Consider the following 19,870-nt stretch of genomic DNA (forward strand, 5'->3'; position numbering starts at 1 on the left):
TCATAAGTACCAAAATAGAAATAGAATGCACAATTTTATTTCATGAAACTAGAAATTGACTACCTTGTATCTTTGCGGAATAATCCGTTACATGGCTATAACAAATTGATATTCTTTGGAGAAAGGAATATTATTTTCAGTAGAAAATGTTACCGTCCAAATATTATAATTACCTGAATACCAAGGGCTACGTTATACTTTACGTGTAACAACGTAGATGACAGGTAATATTTTGTATGTACAAATTAAAAATTTAATTTACACTATCGCCCTATTTGAACATCAAACTCCGATTCACATACAATCTAATTATAATAGATAGTCGTACACTTAACACCTGGTGTTCGTGTAGCGATGGAAGGGCGATTCGTCGACTTATCGTCATATCATAATAACAGGATAGCTCATACGATGGCCGATTAATGAAGCCAGCGTAGTGCACAGAATGGTGCTGTAATAGTTTTATGACTCCCCCCTACCAAGGGGGCAAACGGCTCACAGACTACCACTTGATTATGCATCGCACACTTCCAACCGATTATCGAACTAGTAATGAACGCTACCGCACAAATTTTACTAAGTTTTAAGAGTATACTGATTTCACTAATTTTTATCCGTAAAGTTTTAATTGGCACGCCTGTCTACCGTGATGATATTAAAATTTTTAATATGCGCTTAACATAATTACTTACACAACATAACATTATTATAAAGGCACGTTGCAACTTTTTGTTTTTTGTTGGTAAATAATAGAGTGAGTTTGTTTATAGTTCTATTGCATCATTATGTACTCGATAGCTAGGTAGTTAACGTCCCTATAATTGTGACATTGATTCAAAATTCCGTATTAGATCGTGGTGGGAAAATCGAGTGATGATAGTAATCCAAACTTTTTTTTCATACCAACTTTGCTTTACGCAATTATGCCAGTGTCATGTTGAGAAGGTGGTGTTAAAAAATGGATAGTATGTGAAATATTTGTCAGTAAAACAAAGTTTTCGATAAAACATTGCATGTTTTATTGAGTAATAGAATGTAAAATCTTTTAAGAGCATTTACTACTGGTTTAATATTATTTGCGTGACCAGTTAGAATAAATTCGGAGGGGCTGTAGCACGGTCATTGAGCTAGTATGTTAAGCAGATTTAAACATTTAGGTAGATATAGGTACTCCAATACAATTTTTAGATTTGTATTATAATTCATATTGATAGAGTCATAATTATTATAGCCATTATTAATATTTCAAAATTGTAGTAAAGATTTCGATATAAATTTGATATATCGATTTGCGATGTAATTTAAAATCTCGGAAAACACACAATCCTTGCAAATACTACAGAGTCCTAACTTGCATTAATGGGCATATTGAAAAAGTAGTTTATTTTCATTTCCTGTTTGTTTAGACAAACATTGATCAACTTTCGGAGCGTAGTATCTAACAAATAACAATTTCCATTCCAATAACAAAATATCATACAATAATCAAATAAAAATATTTAGCTTCATGTAAAACGGAATATAAATATTCAAATGATGTCGTCTATCAAAATCACATAAATAAAATGATAGCAAACGGATCCAATTCAACTATTGCTCAATGAGTCGTGTTGAAGTGATGCTCTCGAGCATGAATTAAATACTTTAGCCGGTCTCGTATCTGCTAAGATATGGCGTCGCGGTTCGGTGACGTCTGCGAGCAGCGCGCGGCGAGCAGGGTCGCGGGGGACGCTCAATCCCTCTCATTTAACACCACTCCATTCCTCTGTAGGTGTTTGCCGAAGCGATTCCGACGAAGGATCCTCCTTTTATGGTGCTACTTACAGTCTCATAGTGATTCGCGGTTTTATTTCGGACGGTTCACGTAATGGCGCGTACATTTTTCACGCCTTGCGAAAAGCGAGCCCAGTAATCTTTGCATTTATACCGTGATCCTTTATTGATTTTAGATTTTAGTGGAAAGCGAAACGAATGAAATAGGCGTGAATGGAGACGCGCTGTAAGCCGCTGTAAGCTCCGAGTATGATATAAACTTACATTCAGCCGCATCGCATAAGCCCGAAAGATGGCCTGCGTTTGTAAACGCTCAACTGTGCTCGTATTAAAATCCGCCGCTTTGATACCTAATTAAAAATGTAATTTGTCATTGAAATTTGACGACACAAATCATATCATCTACTCGACCCTCTAACACGAAATGGGCGTCTTAACTTCGGAAACTTTGGCCATAAAATTATGATAAAGGGCTTTGTTTTAACGCGTCAAATAATTTACTGAACTTGGGAATAGGGTAGAATTCATCAGAAGTATGTAAATGCATCAAATATCTACAGTCACATAAACATAAAAGTATTATTCTAACAATTCTTTAAAAAAATAAACAGAAAACAACACCAATTCCCCCTGTTTCACGCCTAATAAGTTTTTATTAATATCCAAAGTTCACACGTGCTTCTCGCAAATCCATTTCCCTAAATCCTTGTAAAAACAAAAAGGAGACCCACCATTAAAATAAATAAAAGGAAATATAGCACCGGGCGCAAATTATTTCAGTTACCTACTTCTTTCTATAAAAATGCGAACGACGCATTAAATTTTCGGTAGAAAGGAAACTCCCTTGTAAGCAATATCGAGCAGGCAAATTTTTCAGATATTGCCTTCAGGTAGCGCACATTTATTATGTACCCGAATATATTACTCCTGATTCATTGACTTTGGATATTGATTTACTTTGCTTGCATAAGTTGTAGTTTGGGAAAGTCCAGGGGTAAAGTTAGTCTGCGTCGTGAAGAATTAGGGCAACTTTATGCGTAGAGACACTTGACGTGACTAACTTTGCTCGATATTGAAAGCGTTTCGCTTCTTACGTTTGAATTATGGCGCTGTATTTCAGGCTGTGTGTAAAATATGTTCTGGTGATAAATATCTGTGTAATTATGCATTATGTTACCACATATATTTTTTTAATATGGTTTTGTTTCTGTTTTTACAAGTTTAGTAGACGTTTCAGTGCTCTATTCTGATTTTTGTGTACTACGAAAATTATTATTTGAATTTTTCCTCACTATAAATGATACTACAAAACGTAAATTGGACGGTATAGTTTGCCTTGACATTTAAAATTATTTAAATATAAAAATTCGGAATTTTACTAATTAGTTCGACGTATAGAGTTATTGTATTTCTAATGATTAAGCGAAATGAGATTTCATTATCATTTCTCGATAATTTACTACCACCATATAAAAAAGGCACCTCGACGCTCCACGACTTACTCAGCTCTGAACAAACACGAAATAACGAACCAAAAAGTTGACTTTTATATTGCCGCTTGTTTACGGGAACTGTTATCACTACAGCACACCGGCTGTACATCTCAACCTTCGCCTATGTCCACTTGATTTACGATTACGATAAGGTGTCGACCTAAAAACATTTCGCCTCTAGCCAGGGAACATTGTCGCAAAAGATTTAAAACCGAAAACAGAGCGGGAAATTTTCCTTCTCGTTGTTTTAACGCAATATCTCACAGCTGATGGCTGTTCGAAAGAAATATACGCTCCAAGATATAGTAACTGATATTATTTATAGATTACGATTGTGGGACTTCAAAATCGAGACCATACTGGTCTCGATTTTGAAGGAATGTTTCCGGCTGTTTTGGTGGTTTAATTTTTTGTTATTAATTATTTATTAAATAACAAGAAATTTTCGATCATAACACTGCTACATTATTCTAGGTTTGAATGGTTATCTCTTACTTTAAAGGTGACACATAACGATTATAATTTATACTTACAAAAATTAAATCACCAACTGATATGAAAATGACATAAAAAAGTACATTCCGTTACCTTTTTCATACAAACTGTACAAAAAGTAAAACAACTGAATGAAACTTCGCTTACAAAATGCGAACACTACCTACATTAGAAAATAAGCAACCCGGTGGAACTTTTAAAACAATTGAACTCTGCGCAAGCGTCACTCAAACGCGCTGCGATACCTAAAATTAACTGAAGCTGCCCAAGTTTCCCCTGTAATTTAATTTAACTTCGACCGAATCACACAATAGCTTGCAAGCTTAGCCGTTTAATTAACAGGACCTTAACAGCCACCGATACCCAATATACCAATAAGCATAAACAAAAGACGTTTACGTTACATTTGGCTGAAGCAGGGTGCGGAGTACGTAATAGGTTGCAGACTGCATTTAGATTCACAGCTGAGCCGCTCCAATATCGGCTTCGGGCATATTATTTCAGGGGGCGCGGGGCAATATTGAGTTGTGAAACCAACGATTTACCTAACTGCAGACGATGTTAACAGAGAAACTTCACCTCGACACTTTGACAACTTATTTCTTGTCTCGGGAGTTCCTAAGCCACTCGGTTGTGTACATAGTGCCTTGATTGTTGTTCACCGTGATAGTTATCGCAATAACTACCGAACTTCAAATGTTTCCATGCTTCATTTATATTAGACAATAACAGTTTCACAATGCATTCGCAAAATAGATTCCCCCAAATATGAACTATGAGATAAAACGATATCAAATAACGAGGCAACTATTAAAGGAATTTAGTAGTTTCAGAGGAAATAATACCTGCTTTGAAAATTGAATGTTTGATTTAGAATAACTTCATTTCTAAATGCTTCGAACGTAGCTACGGTATTATTTGGTTGGAACAACTTTTTAAGAACCAACTTCAGACATTAATTTCGTGTTCAATAATAAATTTTAGGCACCTTGAACTAACTCCAATAGGTACCTAGGCATTATATATTATTATTAAGTTTGTTTAAGACTTACGAAAGGTATTAAGACACAGATTAAATAGGAATATAATAATATTCTCTTATAAAGTTAGAACATTTTTTTTTGTGGCAATCATAAAAAAACTGTATTTTTTTTAAGGAAAATGTTACACAAACGGTAAAATATAAATATCTTTAAGTCAATATAAAACATGAGATACATACCTCGACCGCCTTGTGGTGGGATCTTTCATTACCATTACTTCTGTGATTTCGCCGAATTTACTAAAGTAATCTCGTAGGCTTTCTGCAAAGAAGAAATATTCATCTTTAATATCTGAAATAATTTTAAATATTTACACCAAAAATGTAATAACAATAAACAGACGCTACGCAACAGCAGCTCAATTTCATAAAAATATTTTAAATCCAGCCAGGATTTTTAATCTGTTTAAATATACTTCATTGGGTAGAATGTAATCTGAGTTTAAAATTTTTAATTATTTTTACGCAATATTTTTACGACCGATCAAAATATGAATATCATGTGCTTTATTAAAATGAAATTACTGTGTTTAATTTTATTCTACTGTATCATGGCTCTAATTAGTTTAAATATTTAGCAGTTTCTAATAGTGAAATGGATTTTCATATAAATTAGTAACAGATAATGTGGATAAACTCGCTGTATAATGAGAATTCATGCGATGCATATTCTCGTTTTTAGGCGCATTTTACATAATAACCGTGCAGTCGACGCATTATTTTGATTGCAAATTTTGATGATAAGTAATTGATAGTTTGTATTAATGCTGCTATTTTCCTGAACCAATATACGTTTGGCGTTTAATTTCAATGGAAGTTATTAAAAATATTATATTACTTATATGATACAGATGAACTGTTTTTATTTTTATGTGGGACTCATAAATATGTATTCAGCTCATTATCATTAAAATTCTTCTATGATGTGTAATTTTATAATAGTAAGTATATATTTTTGTTATTAAATGTTGAACCTTTATCCTATTTGATAGAATTACGTATGATATATGCATTTAATTTTTATTATGTTTCCCTCGAGGGTTTCCGATTAATACTAATTAAGAACAAACAGGCCAATCACGAAAGCTTATTGTGGGTTACATTCCAATTTAAACTTGCGTTCAATTCGTGGCGCCGCTTCTAAAACCAAATGTTGGACTATGCTTTTAAAGTCGATTTTGGACTTGTTTCGCAGTGAACTTTTCTAATCTGACCATCTGGCTCTCGGCTCGGTACCGCACTTCGAAACAGTAATGAAAAGTAACGATTCAATGTACATTTTACCATTAATCAGCTCAGCTTAGTGTGCGATCACATGTTATTCGGATTTAAAGAGCTGCGCGATTTCGATTAGATTTATCGACACGGCGAAGCGCGTCAGTTTTCCATAAGCTATCCGGGTTGACCTACATGACGTACCGGTTGGTTCAGATGATACCCAGGGGGCAGTTCTGCGAAGGACAGTGACGCGAATTCGGCACAGTTGTTCAACCACCATAAAATTAGCATTTGGCCAGCGAGTAGCATTTTCATCTGAACACAGCTCGAGGTACCTGAATTGTTCGACCGCACTTCTCGAGAAATGGAGGGTTGGAGATTTTGTTTCTTTACAACTACTAAGATGGACGTCGAGGATTTTTATGCGCTTCCTCGGGTTCCGTTCTTTGAAGTTTGTTGCTGTTAGAAACTTACTTAAGCTTCAGATTCCGAACATTAGCCACTTCCAACTGTATAAATTGTAACTCTATCTATTAAATGTTTTATCTGCAGATATAGTTTATTCCGTTCGTTCGAGCGGAACGTGTTTATAATAATTAAATTAAGTGATATGTAAATTGTCTGGCGATTTCGTTAACATCGAATAAAAAGGTGACGTGGCATTTGTCATACGCAACCACCATTAAATTGGACCTTCCCGCCTGCTCCAATTGCAGCTGAAATTCAGCAAACTTCACAATAACAACATACCCTTTCATATGTTCACTCATACACATAACATGATTAAGCACTTTAATGTTAAATTTTACTGTGAAGTGTCCGCTACAATAGAGTTAATTGGTTTTATCAAAAATCATTATCTGTATAAAACGATTATTATTATGACGAATAATGCGCTGTATCGTTAATTATAATGATGGAAGCTTAATTGCTTATCTTTTATAGATTTATTCAATTAATTTTCGGCATATATTTATTGTAATAGGATAAGCTTTTTATTATTTGCTTATTATATTGCTTATTATTTATTATAATTAATTGAAGTAACAATAATATTAATTGATTATTCTATGAATATGATTATTATGCAATATGAGAATATTTTTGGAATATTCTAAAGTTTTGTAGAGACAAAGTCATGTATAATTGGAAGAAAATATTGCAATTAAATGTGAAATACTTATTTCCGTCTTTCCATTAATTGTTCATCCAAGAATAATTACGAAAATTCTAAAACAACTCAGAGTTGAAATGCTCCCTAATTGGCAGTTTTAATCTACTAACTTTTGTGCGAATTTCATGGAAAGTACGCAACAACTTGTCGCGGTCGACGCTGAAACGAATCGAAACCGTCTAATGGCGAATTTATAAATGTATTCCAAATTAATAAGAATCGAAATTGTTATTTCAATTAATTTATTTCGTTACACAATCACGCGGTTTTTATGCGAATAATTGAATTTATCGTTCGCTTCCCCTTTGTCCGTTTTAAATTGTTTTTACATTTTACTGGAAAATTTTGTTTATCATATTAACTTTTTAACAGGCTATGATCCCACCCTTTGTAGTATTATGAAACAAAATTACCCACATTCGAATAATCGATAAGTTCGTGCCCGAAAATAGTCACGATATTAAAAACATTTAATACGTATGTGACCACATGTTACTCACACATTGAAACAGTGCCTTTTGCGGTGGATGTGCTCAACTACCATAAAATTGAAATCTAGCCCGATGAGCCTGCACAAAATAACCGTCAATGTCATACATAATGAACAATGGGCAATACAAAAATATTCCGAACTCATCAATAAATTAATTCCGACCGCGCGTTTTTGGATGTCGCAAACCCACATACTGAATATCGTCAAGTTTTAAAATATTCATGTAACTCTGCTGCTACAATATGGTTAAAAAAATTAAACTTTTTTTCAGTTATTGAATTTATTCTTGTTCTTTATTAACATGTGAACAAATTGTTAACTGCTGTTAGACTGGCTTTTTACATTTGATGTTGTTTATATACTTTTACAATGAGTTTTAATTAATTCCATTTACGGGTTAGGTGCTTGCGTTTTGATACGAAGTGAATTTAAATGAAGACAATCCGGGCAGGCAGGTATCGCAGCAGCGAACACATCAATGGCTCATCGACCCCAATCAATTCCACTGTAATGAAGCAATCAATCAGATCGTAAACGGAAGCGGTTCGCATCGCATATTTTATCTTTAACAATCCTTGCCCACCCGAACCAATTAGCGTAAAAACCTTCCGTAGTACAGTCCAATGTTATAAATTTGGCACTTAGCCTGACGCAAATTTTCAGTGCTGTCAGCAAATAAAATGTGCTGCAGTAATAGTTCTGCGACGGCTGCGCTAAATTGACACAAAATAACATTTTTCATTTTAACGCAATCCTCAACTATCTCCTGGTTTCGCGTGTAATTTTCACTTTTACTTTATGTCTGAATTCGTTTATTTATCTAAACAAAATTGGCGCTATTTTTTTCATCAAATTAATTTCAATTTTATCGCTATAATTGGTACGGCCGCATTCAACAACTGGCAATAAAATCTATCACATTGCAAGTGAAAACGTTGTTTGATGAAAAGTTTCAATCGGAAAATACACATTGTTTTGAAAACGCATCAATTCATTTAGATAGAGTAATAGAAAACTGACGGGATGGTAGATAAAATTATCACTTTTTATGCAATGCTTTTAGTTTGTATCAATTTAATTGAAAAAATATTAATTTATCGAATTCATTATTAACCTAAGTGACTAAACGTAGCAAAGCAAAACAGTAAGCATCTGTATTCCGACGTCGAACACGCTACGAAATCTAAACGAAAGACCCCACTAGGTGAAGTACTAATAAGAAATAAAACAAGGTTTTATTGACACGTTTAGCGTTTATACACTGCTTTAAAATTGTGTCCTGTGTATAAAATCGGCCCATTAAATGTGTATTGTGGTTGGCAAGGCGCCAGTCACGTAGATGCACACGTCCGAATCTGCGAATCTCTGAGTCGCTCCACTACGCTCGTTTGGGATGATTTCGACATATCAACACTGAAAATCGAAACGAATACAATTTCCGATAACTTTAACTATTGAATTTTGATTAACTGCCCATTTTACATAATATTTTTTTTTTAGGAAAAAATCGAATCGAATCGTTTTTTTTGTAATATAACAGTAACGTAACAGCACGTTACGCTCGCTTCTTATAAAACAGCGGGACATAATTTTGTTAAAGATCAATTTTCTATTCAATAATTTATTTTATTATGTTGTCTACGACTATTAATTCTTTTTAATGTAGAGAAATGTATTGTAGAGCTTTCGCACAAGTTCTCAAGCTCAAATATAATAAAAGCAGTTGTGTTCACAACATTTTTACGTTGAAAAGTTACATTAATTTACCGCGATATTTGGTATCTCGAGGACACTTCTGGTGGAAATTTACATTGAGAAATAATAAGAATATGGCGCTGTTGGCCATCTTTCGTACTTGAAGATTACATCAAAAGCAAAATGAGGTGGCTGAAGATTTCACTTGACACGCAATAAAGAAAGGACATCAAAGAGATTGCATATATAAAGCACCGCGAAACATTGTAAAAATCACTGCGTACGTGTGAAGTGTCATCAGAGCGTCTGAGTTAAGTGGTGATCGCTTGTTTTTCCCACTTCCAATACTCGTAGGCCCGGCTTTTGAAGTGCCCTCACTGGTGATTTTACCCCGCGCCTGCCTGTTTTTTATGGGGTCAAGAGACCTCCCACAAAAAAATCGTTCGATAAATTACACACTGACACACACAGATTGGACTATAATGTGCATGCTCGTGATATATTGAGTTTTCACGCCTGTTTTGTTGCGTATTTAAGTACTCAAACTGCTCTCGTTTTTATCAACAAGTGTAATAGATTTAGTACTAAAAACGTTTTTGTGGAGTAAAGCACAAAAAATTGTTTTTATATACGCCATTATTTTAATTGTTATATGTTTCTCGTGTATTAATAAATCCTACAAAAAAGTATTTATGATATTCACACATCCTTATTAATCAAGGCACAAAATAACTTTAATGGTTGCCTTAATTGTTTCAATTCCATGTATCTTTAATCATACCTTGGCTTTGTTAATAATTAAATTGATCGCTAGGCTGGATGGAGGTTAGGTAACGTGTATAAATTTTGCATCAGGGGATGACAGAAGACAAACTTTACAAATATATATCACGAAGCAGACAAGACGATGGGTAATTTATTCTCAATAACTATCAAAGCCAGTGCAGATGTTGTATAGTTTCAATTTAAGGGCACACGGTTGGAACTTCAGTGAGATGAACTTCGGTCGAAGTTTGTGTATACTGACATTGTCAACTAATCTAACAACCAGTACGAGATGTGCGGTTACCGCGGACTTTTCACTAGCCTAGAGAGTCGTGCTTTTTCTTTTTTTTTGTCTCTTGGAGGGATTTTGTAGAGCTGTTTGTTGAATGGATGGTTGTTTAAAGTATGCTAAATCTTCCAAATAATTAACCTGCATATGTATGAGTAGTGTGCGCGTGTGCGTGTAAAATATGGTAAGTAATAATATTTGAAATAATTTGACGTCGCCCTCAGTTCTGACCACTTATTGCTTGACGATCTTCTTTTATAAGGCTGTAAATACGAAGTACTTGACGATACTCAAGCAATTAAACTCAAATAATTTTTATTTCTAACAATATATTATGTATAATACCTAGTAATTGTCCGAATTGTCAACAACTGGCTCTAGTGACATATGAGCTGGCACGGATACATGGCTAATTTTGAAACATCCATTCATTTGATAGCAAACCTGAATGAGAGCAGTCAGACTCAGAGGAGATCGCTACATACATTATAAATTATCGTATCAACTGAACGCTGAACAGAAATAGACATTATTATATAAATCATTGTAATTTATTTGTACAACTTTTTACTGTCTGGCCTAGTTGTTGGTTAGATTTGTTCCGGATCGATTTTTGGGTTATGTATATTGTTAGTTATTATAGTCGAGTACTGAAACGATGTATCTACATTCTACATACAAAAAGTAAGGAAAGCATAATTTGATTAAAATTTAATTATATATCCAAATTTAAATATGCAATTTGATTTGAGGTGTTTTTTAAGTTCAAGTATCGTTGTTATAATTAATGTAAAAATACTATGTCATATTAATTGTCTTATTATTGGTATTCCTTTCTATTGGCGTATTGTTTTGTTAAAGTTAATTATAATTAATATTGTAATACAAATAGCTGTAAGGAATCTATGTATGTAAAAATAAATAATAATGAATAATAAGTAGCTTTAACTGGAAAACGAAGATACAACTTTGATGATAGATTTCTGTTCACTATTGAATATTGATTTGTTCTATGCGGGCAATTAAACATTAATTGTAATGCCCAGAGCCTCTTGTCTCCACCGGGAATCGAATCCAGGACTTTACAATCCTACGCGGAAACCACGGAACTAAAGAGGTAAACCATATATTAGATAAACTATATAATATTATTTACTAATTTCGTATTATTTTGTAATATCATAAAGTGTTTCTGTAAAAATGTTAAAATAAATTGCATCAAGTGAAACAGTGTCACCTTGTATTCCCATTTTAGAAATCTTTTAAAAGTAACTCCACTTACTATGCTCGTATGAGACGCACCATGATACGGATTTTAAAAGATACTTAAAGATTCATAAACGTAAGCTTTCCACCTCAGTTGGAGTCGTAAAGTTGAGTGTAATGTTAGAATATCTTACGTCCTTATAATAAGGGTAACTTGGAGGGGACTGTTAATACACCTGGTGACATTAATAAAACATCCTCTAAGGCGTAGTTTGATAGTTGTTATTAATGTATAACACCATTTATATTAATGCCCCTTAAATATATTTTAATCCGGTGTAAATATTTCATTGTAAATGTATGTATGCTAAAACAGTACTTACCTCTATACCAAAGTAAATGTAATAGGCAAACGTGAAATACATTAATTATTTAGAGTCGATTTCACGACTTCTAAAAGTGCGTATGCACAGGAAATAACAATTATGATTTCTAACATATTCGAAATGTTCTTTATATTGAGAAGAACCTGTTAAAATATAATTGTATAGACATTAAAATTGTTTATATTATCTAATTAATTATGTACCTACAGCTATTTCTTATACTCCTCCAGTAATAACGGTAAGTACTTTTTCACAGCATAAATGCCATAAATAAATTATCTTTAAAAATATAGCGCGAGGTTATTCTTTACAACTTAATAGATAAAGTTTTATATAAGACAAACGTAATTAACAACGCACACAAAGGCACGCGGCGTGGTTAACCCCATTCCAGTCATATTAAACATAATTAATTCTAGGAATGTTTTGAAAACATCGCTAGTATGACTTACAGATTTAATAGACAATGCCACAGAAGACGGAGTTTGTTCCAACTTCAGACAAAGTTGGATAAGTTTCTGTGCATGCCCTTCTAAATTGAAATGGATACCGAAATACCGAGTTGTTTTGTTATTGTCTGTGAGTTAAAATATCTGTTTTATATCATGTATTTTTATACTATTATACACCCATCTGAACAATGTTCAATACCTCTGTAGAATTTATTGTTAGCATTGAGTTATGTCCTAATAATTACGTCGCATTTTTATAAAAGCAATTTATAAGATATTTTGTCATAAACATTTTCTCAGCTTCCTTGAAAATATTTTCTAATGCGTTCCTGGAAGCGTCTAAAAAGATATGGATTCAATAAAAAAATCAAATCCGGGAACATAATGCATGGGACACGTCATAAATATTCCAAGATGGACTAGTAGTTGAAGCGATATTTTTCCCTTGTAACATTAGCAGACGGCGGGCCCATGTATACCAACGAAAGGCAATCTTGTCCAGCGCGCATTGGATGTGCTAGGGAAATATAATTTCGATCGGACAGCAATCAGGGTCCGTTGAAGACGGCGCGTGAGGCGACTTTATAAAATATTAAATGTAACCGTGAACGCCTCACGAAATCGCGCCAATAATAGCCTAAAATTTGTTATAATTTCATTCCGTAATTCTTAGAAAAATATTTTGTATTGCTTCTATAAAATAAATACTTTCGCTTTCTGTATCTAGTCTTTAATTAACTCATTCTGAGAAATAAGAAGATAACTTGATTAAATCTTATTTGATTATTGTATTTTTACTATATAACGTGTCATTTTATGGTTATTTAAGCTACCTATATTAATTTTACCAACATGAAAAAGGTTCTTTTAATCACATGAAGTATAATAAATAATATCAGTAGCCTCGTGACCGAATTCATCTTCATCAAATAATAATGTTTATTATTTTTTTTTTAATATATTCCAAATGTTCCTTAATGAGTTCCCTTCTATTGGCTGGTCGACGTTGATGTTATTACCTGAAACAAACAGAAAAAATATTAGTAATATAATTTAAGAGTATGATTTTGTAAGTCAATTGTATGTTATTTGTTATGTGATTGCTCGTAGTTGTGATTACATATTCTCCGTATTCTTGAAAATGCAACTACATACGTATTAAATTTATTTTAAAAATAAATTCCGTTACATCCATAAATATGAGAACAATGATAAAGTGCAAATATCAATTCTCCAGTCTATCGCAATGTATTTCGACGTCGGACTTATCAGAAAAATCCTTTCAAGTATAGCAGTATCATCGAGACGGCGGAATAGATCACTCCCTGTAGGAAGGCGTCAATCGCAGCTGATTTATAGAGGGCGCTACAACAGCATCGTTCGACTAAACTGCGCTACGTTTTGCTCGCGCTGTAGCCCGTACTGTGCGAGCCACTCGCAAACAAGTCACTCACCTGCCGTATCCCCTCATCGAAAATGCGAACGCTAGTAAATGCCTTTATAAACGAATCCATTTTAAATTCAGAATAGTCTACCGAAAACACGGACGGAACTTCCATACATGACATGCGTGCTAACGAAATGCAGCGCCCGGTCAATTTTTACGTTTCAAGAAAATATTACACGGTCCACATTAAATGCAGCGATAAATGGATTCATACGTACGTAACGGTGCTCGGATTTCGCAAACTGAAACTTTACCACTTTTCCATTAATTACAGCAACTTTCAAAATACACGAAAGAAAAATCCTTAACAAGGAAAATTGTTAATTTGCAGGGGGTCTTTTATGCAAACTCAGAGCAAACTTGACCTAAGAATTCAATCAGGACTCGGTTGGCAATAATTGCACGATCCAAGAGCGCACTATTGCGAAACTTTACATTCCGTTGTTGGCGTTCTATTGAAAACATCTTAACGCTATTCGTAGTTCTACACTCTGAACTAATAAATTGTTACCAAGCAAACTACTTACATCAACTAAACTTATTTAATCTTCAAATGCAAATGTTTTCGAATTACAACTTCCGCTGCTTCGCGTGAAATGGGTTTTTAAAGGTGCTCTAAGTCATCGCGTTAAAATTAAGGAGATTTATGTAACGTTTAAGTAAACAGTTTTGTTGCTGTAGCGATTTATTGGGATGCACGAAGCACGGCGTTTATACGATGTATTGTTTAAACAGGAGGATATAATTGAAACGTTTTAGGCGAATTGAAGAAGTTTTTAGTTCAATTTAACGGCAATCAAGGCGGCCGTTGGAGACGGCGCGTGAGGAGCATACTTGAAATATTAAATGTGCCGGAATGAAGGGACCAAGCGGGACAGTGGGCCACTAATTTGATATATTTTGCGTTATACTGTACATGATAATGAAACGCTTTTTACACCGTACTCGCTGTACGGTACCTTATATATTATTTCACCTATCTAAGCACAAAAAGCTTTTTAATTTTTCACAAAAAGCTTAGCAAAGTAAAATTGTCGTTACAAATAAAATAGTTATTTTTAAAACAATTTCAGTGATCTCACGAAAAAAATAGCAAATGTACATAAAGTTACAAGTAGTATAAGAGCTAGAAGCCTTTTGATAACATAGTTATTCCATAAAAATGTAAGGATTCTAAACAACACACCACACAATTAATAGCTAAATAGTAAATCGTTTTACTGGACATTCCAAAGCTTTCATTAGCAAATAAGTTTGCATAAAAGTAATAACTAGACACGTTTTAATACGCGACTGAAAAAAGAATACAAACATATTATTTTTCAATATCTGCTTTTTCGAATATTGCAATCGTACAATTGTGTTTACATCAGCGTTGTTTGGTTTGTTTGAAATGTAGGGACATCATCAATATGTGAAAATCTCATTCCACGAATTTTAACATTGGTATCATGAAACATTTATGATACGACTACAAGCAGAAACCAAACAATTTTACGAATGAACGTGCCGCGGCATACAATAACGGTTCATTTTTAAGGCGATGAGCCGGTGATTTTAATTGTTCAATAGCATTGTTCTTTTTAATTTGATTATATCTACGTACACAAACATTCGCAATTGTTTTCGGTTAGCGGATACTGGGATATGAATGTTATTCTACAAAACCAATGTTAGTCTTTTGCTTTATCTATTTGTGTTTTCAATTAGTTCAAATCTTTCTAATTAAGCCTCTGTTTACAATTAACTCTGTAATTTTGTGAAGTAAAACATTCTACCTATGGAAGATTTACGTTGTGATAATTATACAAAGGAAAAATTTTCTTATTGCTTCGCTAAGATTTCTTTTGTGTTCCACTTCATTTGCATACCTACTTAATACATAGAAACTTTCATTATTCATTTTGAATTTGTGTTCAGAATTCAAATGTATGTTCTTAGAATTTTATGAACTGAGATAGATAAACCATTTTATATTATATACATTTTATCTCAAGTATTTACATTATATAATAAAAAAATTTACGTTCTATAAATATACATAAATCCTATACCATCCGTATTTAATGACATAATACATTAAATCTCGCAAATTAACTTCCAATTAAATTTAATTATCTCTATTAGGAATCTAATACAGCAGAATATCCAAATACAAATAAATTTTACAATATAGCAAGCCAAGTTATGGGTTTGCAGACATCTTTAAAATTCTGGGTATCGCCCACTCACTCAGAGACCCGTGGGTGTTACTTTATGAAATGTTTTCCAGGTAACTTTCATATAAAACGTGTTACCATAATTTTAAACGGGATTGAATTTAATTTTTTATAGATATTTTGGATACTTATTCTTTTTATTTTCATGATGATAGGTAGGTAATTATAATAGTTTATGTACTTATTCGGTTTCTTCAAGTTTTTTTTTTTGATAGAAGGGTACAAATAAGACTAAAACATCATAAAATATTATATTTTCACAAAATATTTATTTTATATTATAAATACCTTCTTGAATATTTGAAAAATGGGCAAAATACGACTTAAAAATCTAAGCGCATTATTTGAACACAAGGCAACTCACCAAAAATGTGTAGGTAGGTACAGATACGGGATACCCAACGGTCGCGGTCCGCTTTAGATAACCCGAAATCAATGAACTATAAATCCATTGTTAAAGTTCGCATAGACGGTGCTTCTGCCTGGACTCTGAAGATTAATTTTCTTAGTTTAGATTGTTTCGTGACCCATTGTGCTGGCGGTAATTGGATTTTCTCGAATATCCCTGATTCAGTTACCTCTTTACGATTTTACAATGAAATTCATGATGGTTCGTGTTTGAACAAAAAATATTTACTATATTGTAAGAGGATAAAAGTGTGATTCGATTTATGTGGCATTGCTTTTGACATTACTTTTATGTTACAATCATTTTATTAAACTGGATAGTGTAGGAGTAAATATGTGAATTTATGTTCAAAACAAATTCAGGAGCCTATGGATTCATATATAAGCTGTACCTATTTTTTATGCCAATAAAGTTTTTATTTATTTATTTACATATTTATTTAATTATTTAGATATAATACTTTATGCACATTTCATCCACACAACTATCCTTTCAGCTTGTACCAGTAGTAAGAGCTACCAAATCCAACACTTTCCATCGAAACTACCTATATAACATCCCTACACAAATCAATCTTTGCACATCCACAAACAATAAAAAGATATTTACAATTTGACGCGAGATATAAAGGAACATGAAAACAATGTAAATAATTTAAAAATCCCGGAACAATAAACATTGTTGGGCTTTCACCTCCGCAGCTTTAGAGTCAGGTGGATAGCAGAGGCAGTAAAACATCGTATTTACGAGACTCATCGTCAAACCGAATGTAATTCGATGTCTTGTCATTTTTCTAACGATTCTTTTAGTGGCCTTTTTCATATTTTTGATCTATGAAAGGATTGAAAATATTTGGCCATGGTTCATGGACAATGATACAAACATAATCAGTAAAATAATGAGCTCTTAACAAGTTTAATGAACTGAAATAGTAAAAAATGAAAAAATAATAATTGAAATGAAGAGCTGAAACTTTCGCTTGTCGTTACTCTGAAATAGGAGATCTTGAAGTAGGAGGTAGGTATATAAATTATGTTAAATATTACATGAAAAAAAGAAGGAAGTGGCGATCTGCAAATAGTTTCGTAGCTATTTGCAAATTGCTATGATCTAAAGAATACAAACTAAAACATATTATCATTAAAAATAAGGAAATATACTACTCATAATACATTTATAGAGTTTATCATAACTACTTCCTTTGACAGGTTTCCAACATTGTCTTTAAAAATGTAACAGTTCTATAAGTTAAAAGCAATTACATGGACACGTAACAAATAGTAGATGTTATATAATCACGGTCAAAGATTCTTAAGAACTCGTAAAAGTCCCTAAATAAATAAAGAGATATCGATTTTACTAATTGGCGCTTCAAATGTCGATCGCTCATTCATAAAATATTCCTTAAAGCAGTCGTAAGTAACTTGTTCGGAAAATAAAAGATTTGTACAGCCCTTTTTAAAGCACGAATGTCGTAAATTCCTCGGCATTTTATTTCTGGGTAAGGTATCACTGTAAAACATTTTAGTACGTATATTATTGTGTTATTTTTTTTTTTTTTTTTTTTTTTATTAGAGATTAGGCAAGCATTTGACCATCGCTTCGCCTGATGGAAAGCGATAAGCATGGTCTAGGATGGAGCATGCTGACCTAATAGATGCCTATTCACTTTTCTTTTGAATAAGTCCAGATTATAATTATCAGGAAACACGCAGGCCGGAAGATTGTTCCATTCCCTACTGGTACGCACGAGAAAGGAAGAAGCGTGACGCTTAGTGCGTATAGGTGGAATGTCGATGACATAGGGGTGGAGACCAGCACCGCGTCGACTCGACCGGTGGTGAAAAGGAGAAGCAGGTATCAGGTTGTGCAGTTCTTCAGCACATTCACCATGATAGATCCTGTAGAAGACTGCCAAACTAGCCACTTTTCGACGATGTTCCAAGCTGTGCAATTTCGAGGTCGTGAGGGCCTCATTCCCGATAAGCCTTATCGCTCGTTTTTCAATCGAGTCCAAGGCGCTAAGTTGGTATTTTGCTGCACCAGCCCAAAGGTGAGAACAATACTCCACACCCGACCGAACTTGAGCTTTATAAAGGTTTAGGAGCTGTTCCGGTGTGAAGAATTGCGCCACTTTGGAGAGAATTCCCAGCTTCTTGGCGGCAACTTGCACCTTGGACTCAATGAAGGTTTTGAAGTTGAGGTTAGAGGAGAGCTTTAGGCCTAGAAGCTCCAGTTCATTGGACAATTCCAAGGACACATCCTGAAAACTAGGTGTTAAATTTAAATCGGTGCGTTTAGCTGTAAACAGGCAGGCCTGTGTTTTCGAAGAGTTAAACTTAACCAAGTTGGCATCGCCCCATTCGGCCACTGATTTTAGAGTAAGGTTCAACCGTTCAACCATAGCCTCTCTTTGTGCCGCCAAAACATTATTGCTCGTCTGCGCTTCGGATATGTAACTGTCTACAACTGTGCTGTCATCAGCATAACCATATATGCTCGGACCTAACAGATCATTTATATGAAGCAGAAATAAAGTAGCAGACAGTACTGATCCTTGAGGAACTCCAGCGTTAATGGGTAGTAGATCAGACGCACAACCATCGATCACAACACGAAGCGAACGCTCACCCAAGAAATCAGAGATCCAGTTGCGCAGGCTAGGACAGATCCCATATGCTGGAAGTTTGTTGATAAGGCCACTGTGCCAGACCTTGTCAAATGCTTTCGAAATGTCGAGGGATACGGCTACTGCCTCCCCGTGCTTCTCGATAGCAGAGCCAAAAGTATGAGTGAGGTGAACCAGAAGGTCCCCAGTAGACCTGTTACGTCGAAATCCGTATTGATGATCGCTGAGGAGATCGTTACCTTCTAGATACCTCAGAAGCCGGTTGTTTAAAATACGCTCCATAACCTTACAGATAATGGAGGTGATTGAGATAGGCCGGTAGTTACCTGGGTCGCTTCGGCTTCCTTTTTTGGGTATTGGCTGGACATTGGCTATTTTCCAGGTCTTGGGAACTTTACCAGTATGGTATGAAAGACGATACAATCGTGTTAGTATAGGTGAAAGTTCAGGAGCACAACATTTTAGTACCACAGCTGGGATACCGTCCGGACCACTCGCCTTATTCACGTCTAGACATTGGAGAGCTTTAAGAACTTCTCTCTGATTATTGTGTTAATCTTCTCTTATGATATTGGTTTTGATTACATAGATGTGACATGAAAAATTTAAATGACTTTTGATAGCTAAAAATGTATGAAGTCATCAATCATGTTGAGTACTACAAGAATGACGTTATAGGTACATG

General features: G+C 34.1%; 1 protein-coding gene across 1 annotated transcript in view; it reads right to left on the reverse strand.

Annotated features, from left to right (window-relative positions):
- Positions 1-19,870, reverse strand: part of Rbp6 (RNA-binding protein 6) — a 387,192-nt gene that overhangs the window by 262,675 nt on the left and 104,647 nt on the right. The window contains exon 3 of the mRNA XM_090105937.1: positions 4,984-5,065. Within this exon, the coding sequence (XP_089962063.1) occupies positions 4,984-5,065 (82 nt within the window). The remainder of the gene's footprint in view (positions 1-4,983; positions 5,066-19,870) is intronic.

This window comes from Colias eurytheme, chromosome 9 (assembly GCF_061535395.1).
Source record: "Colias eurytheme isolate Ceu_HAF_F1 chromosome 9, ilColEury1 Martin Lab GWU primary, whole genome shotgun sequence".
NCBI classification, from domain to species: Eukaryota; Metazoa; Arthropoda; class Insecta; order Lepidoptera; family Pieridae; genus Colias; species Colias eurytheme.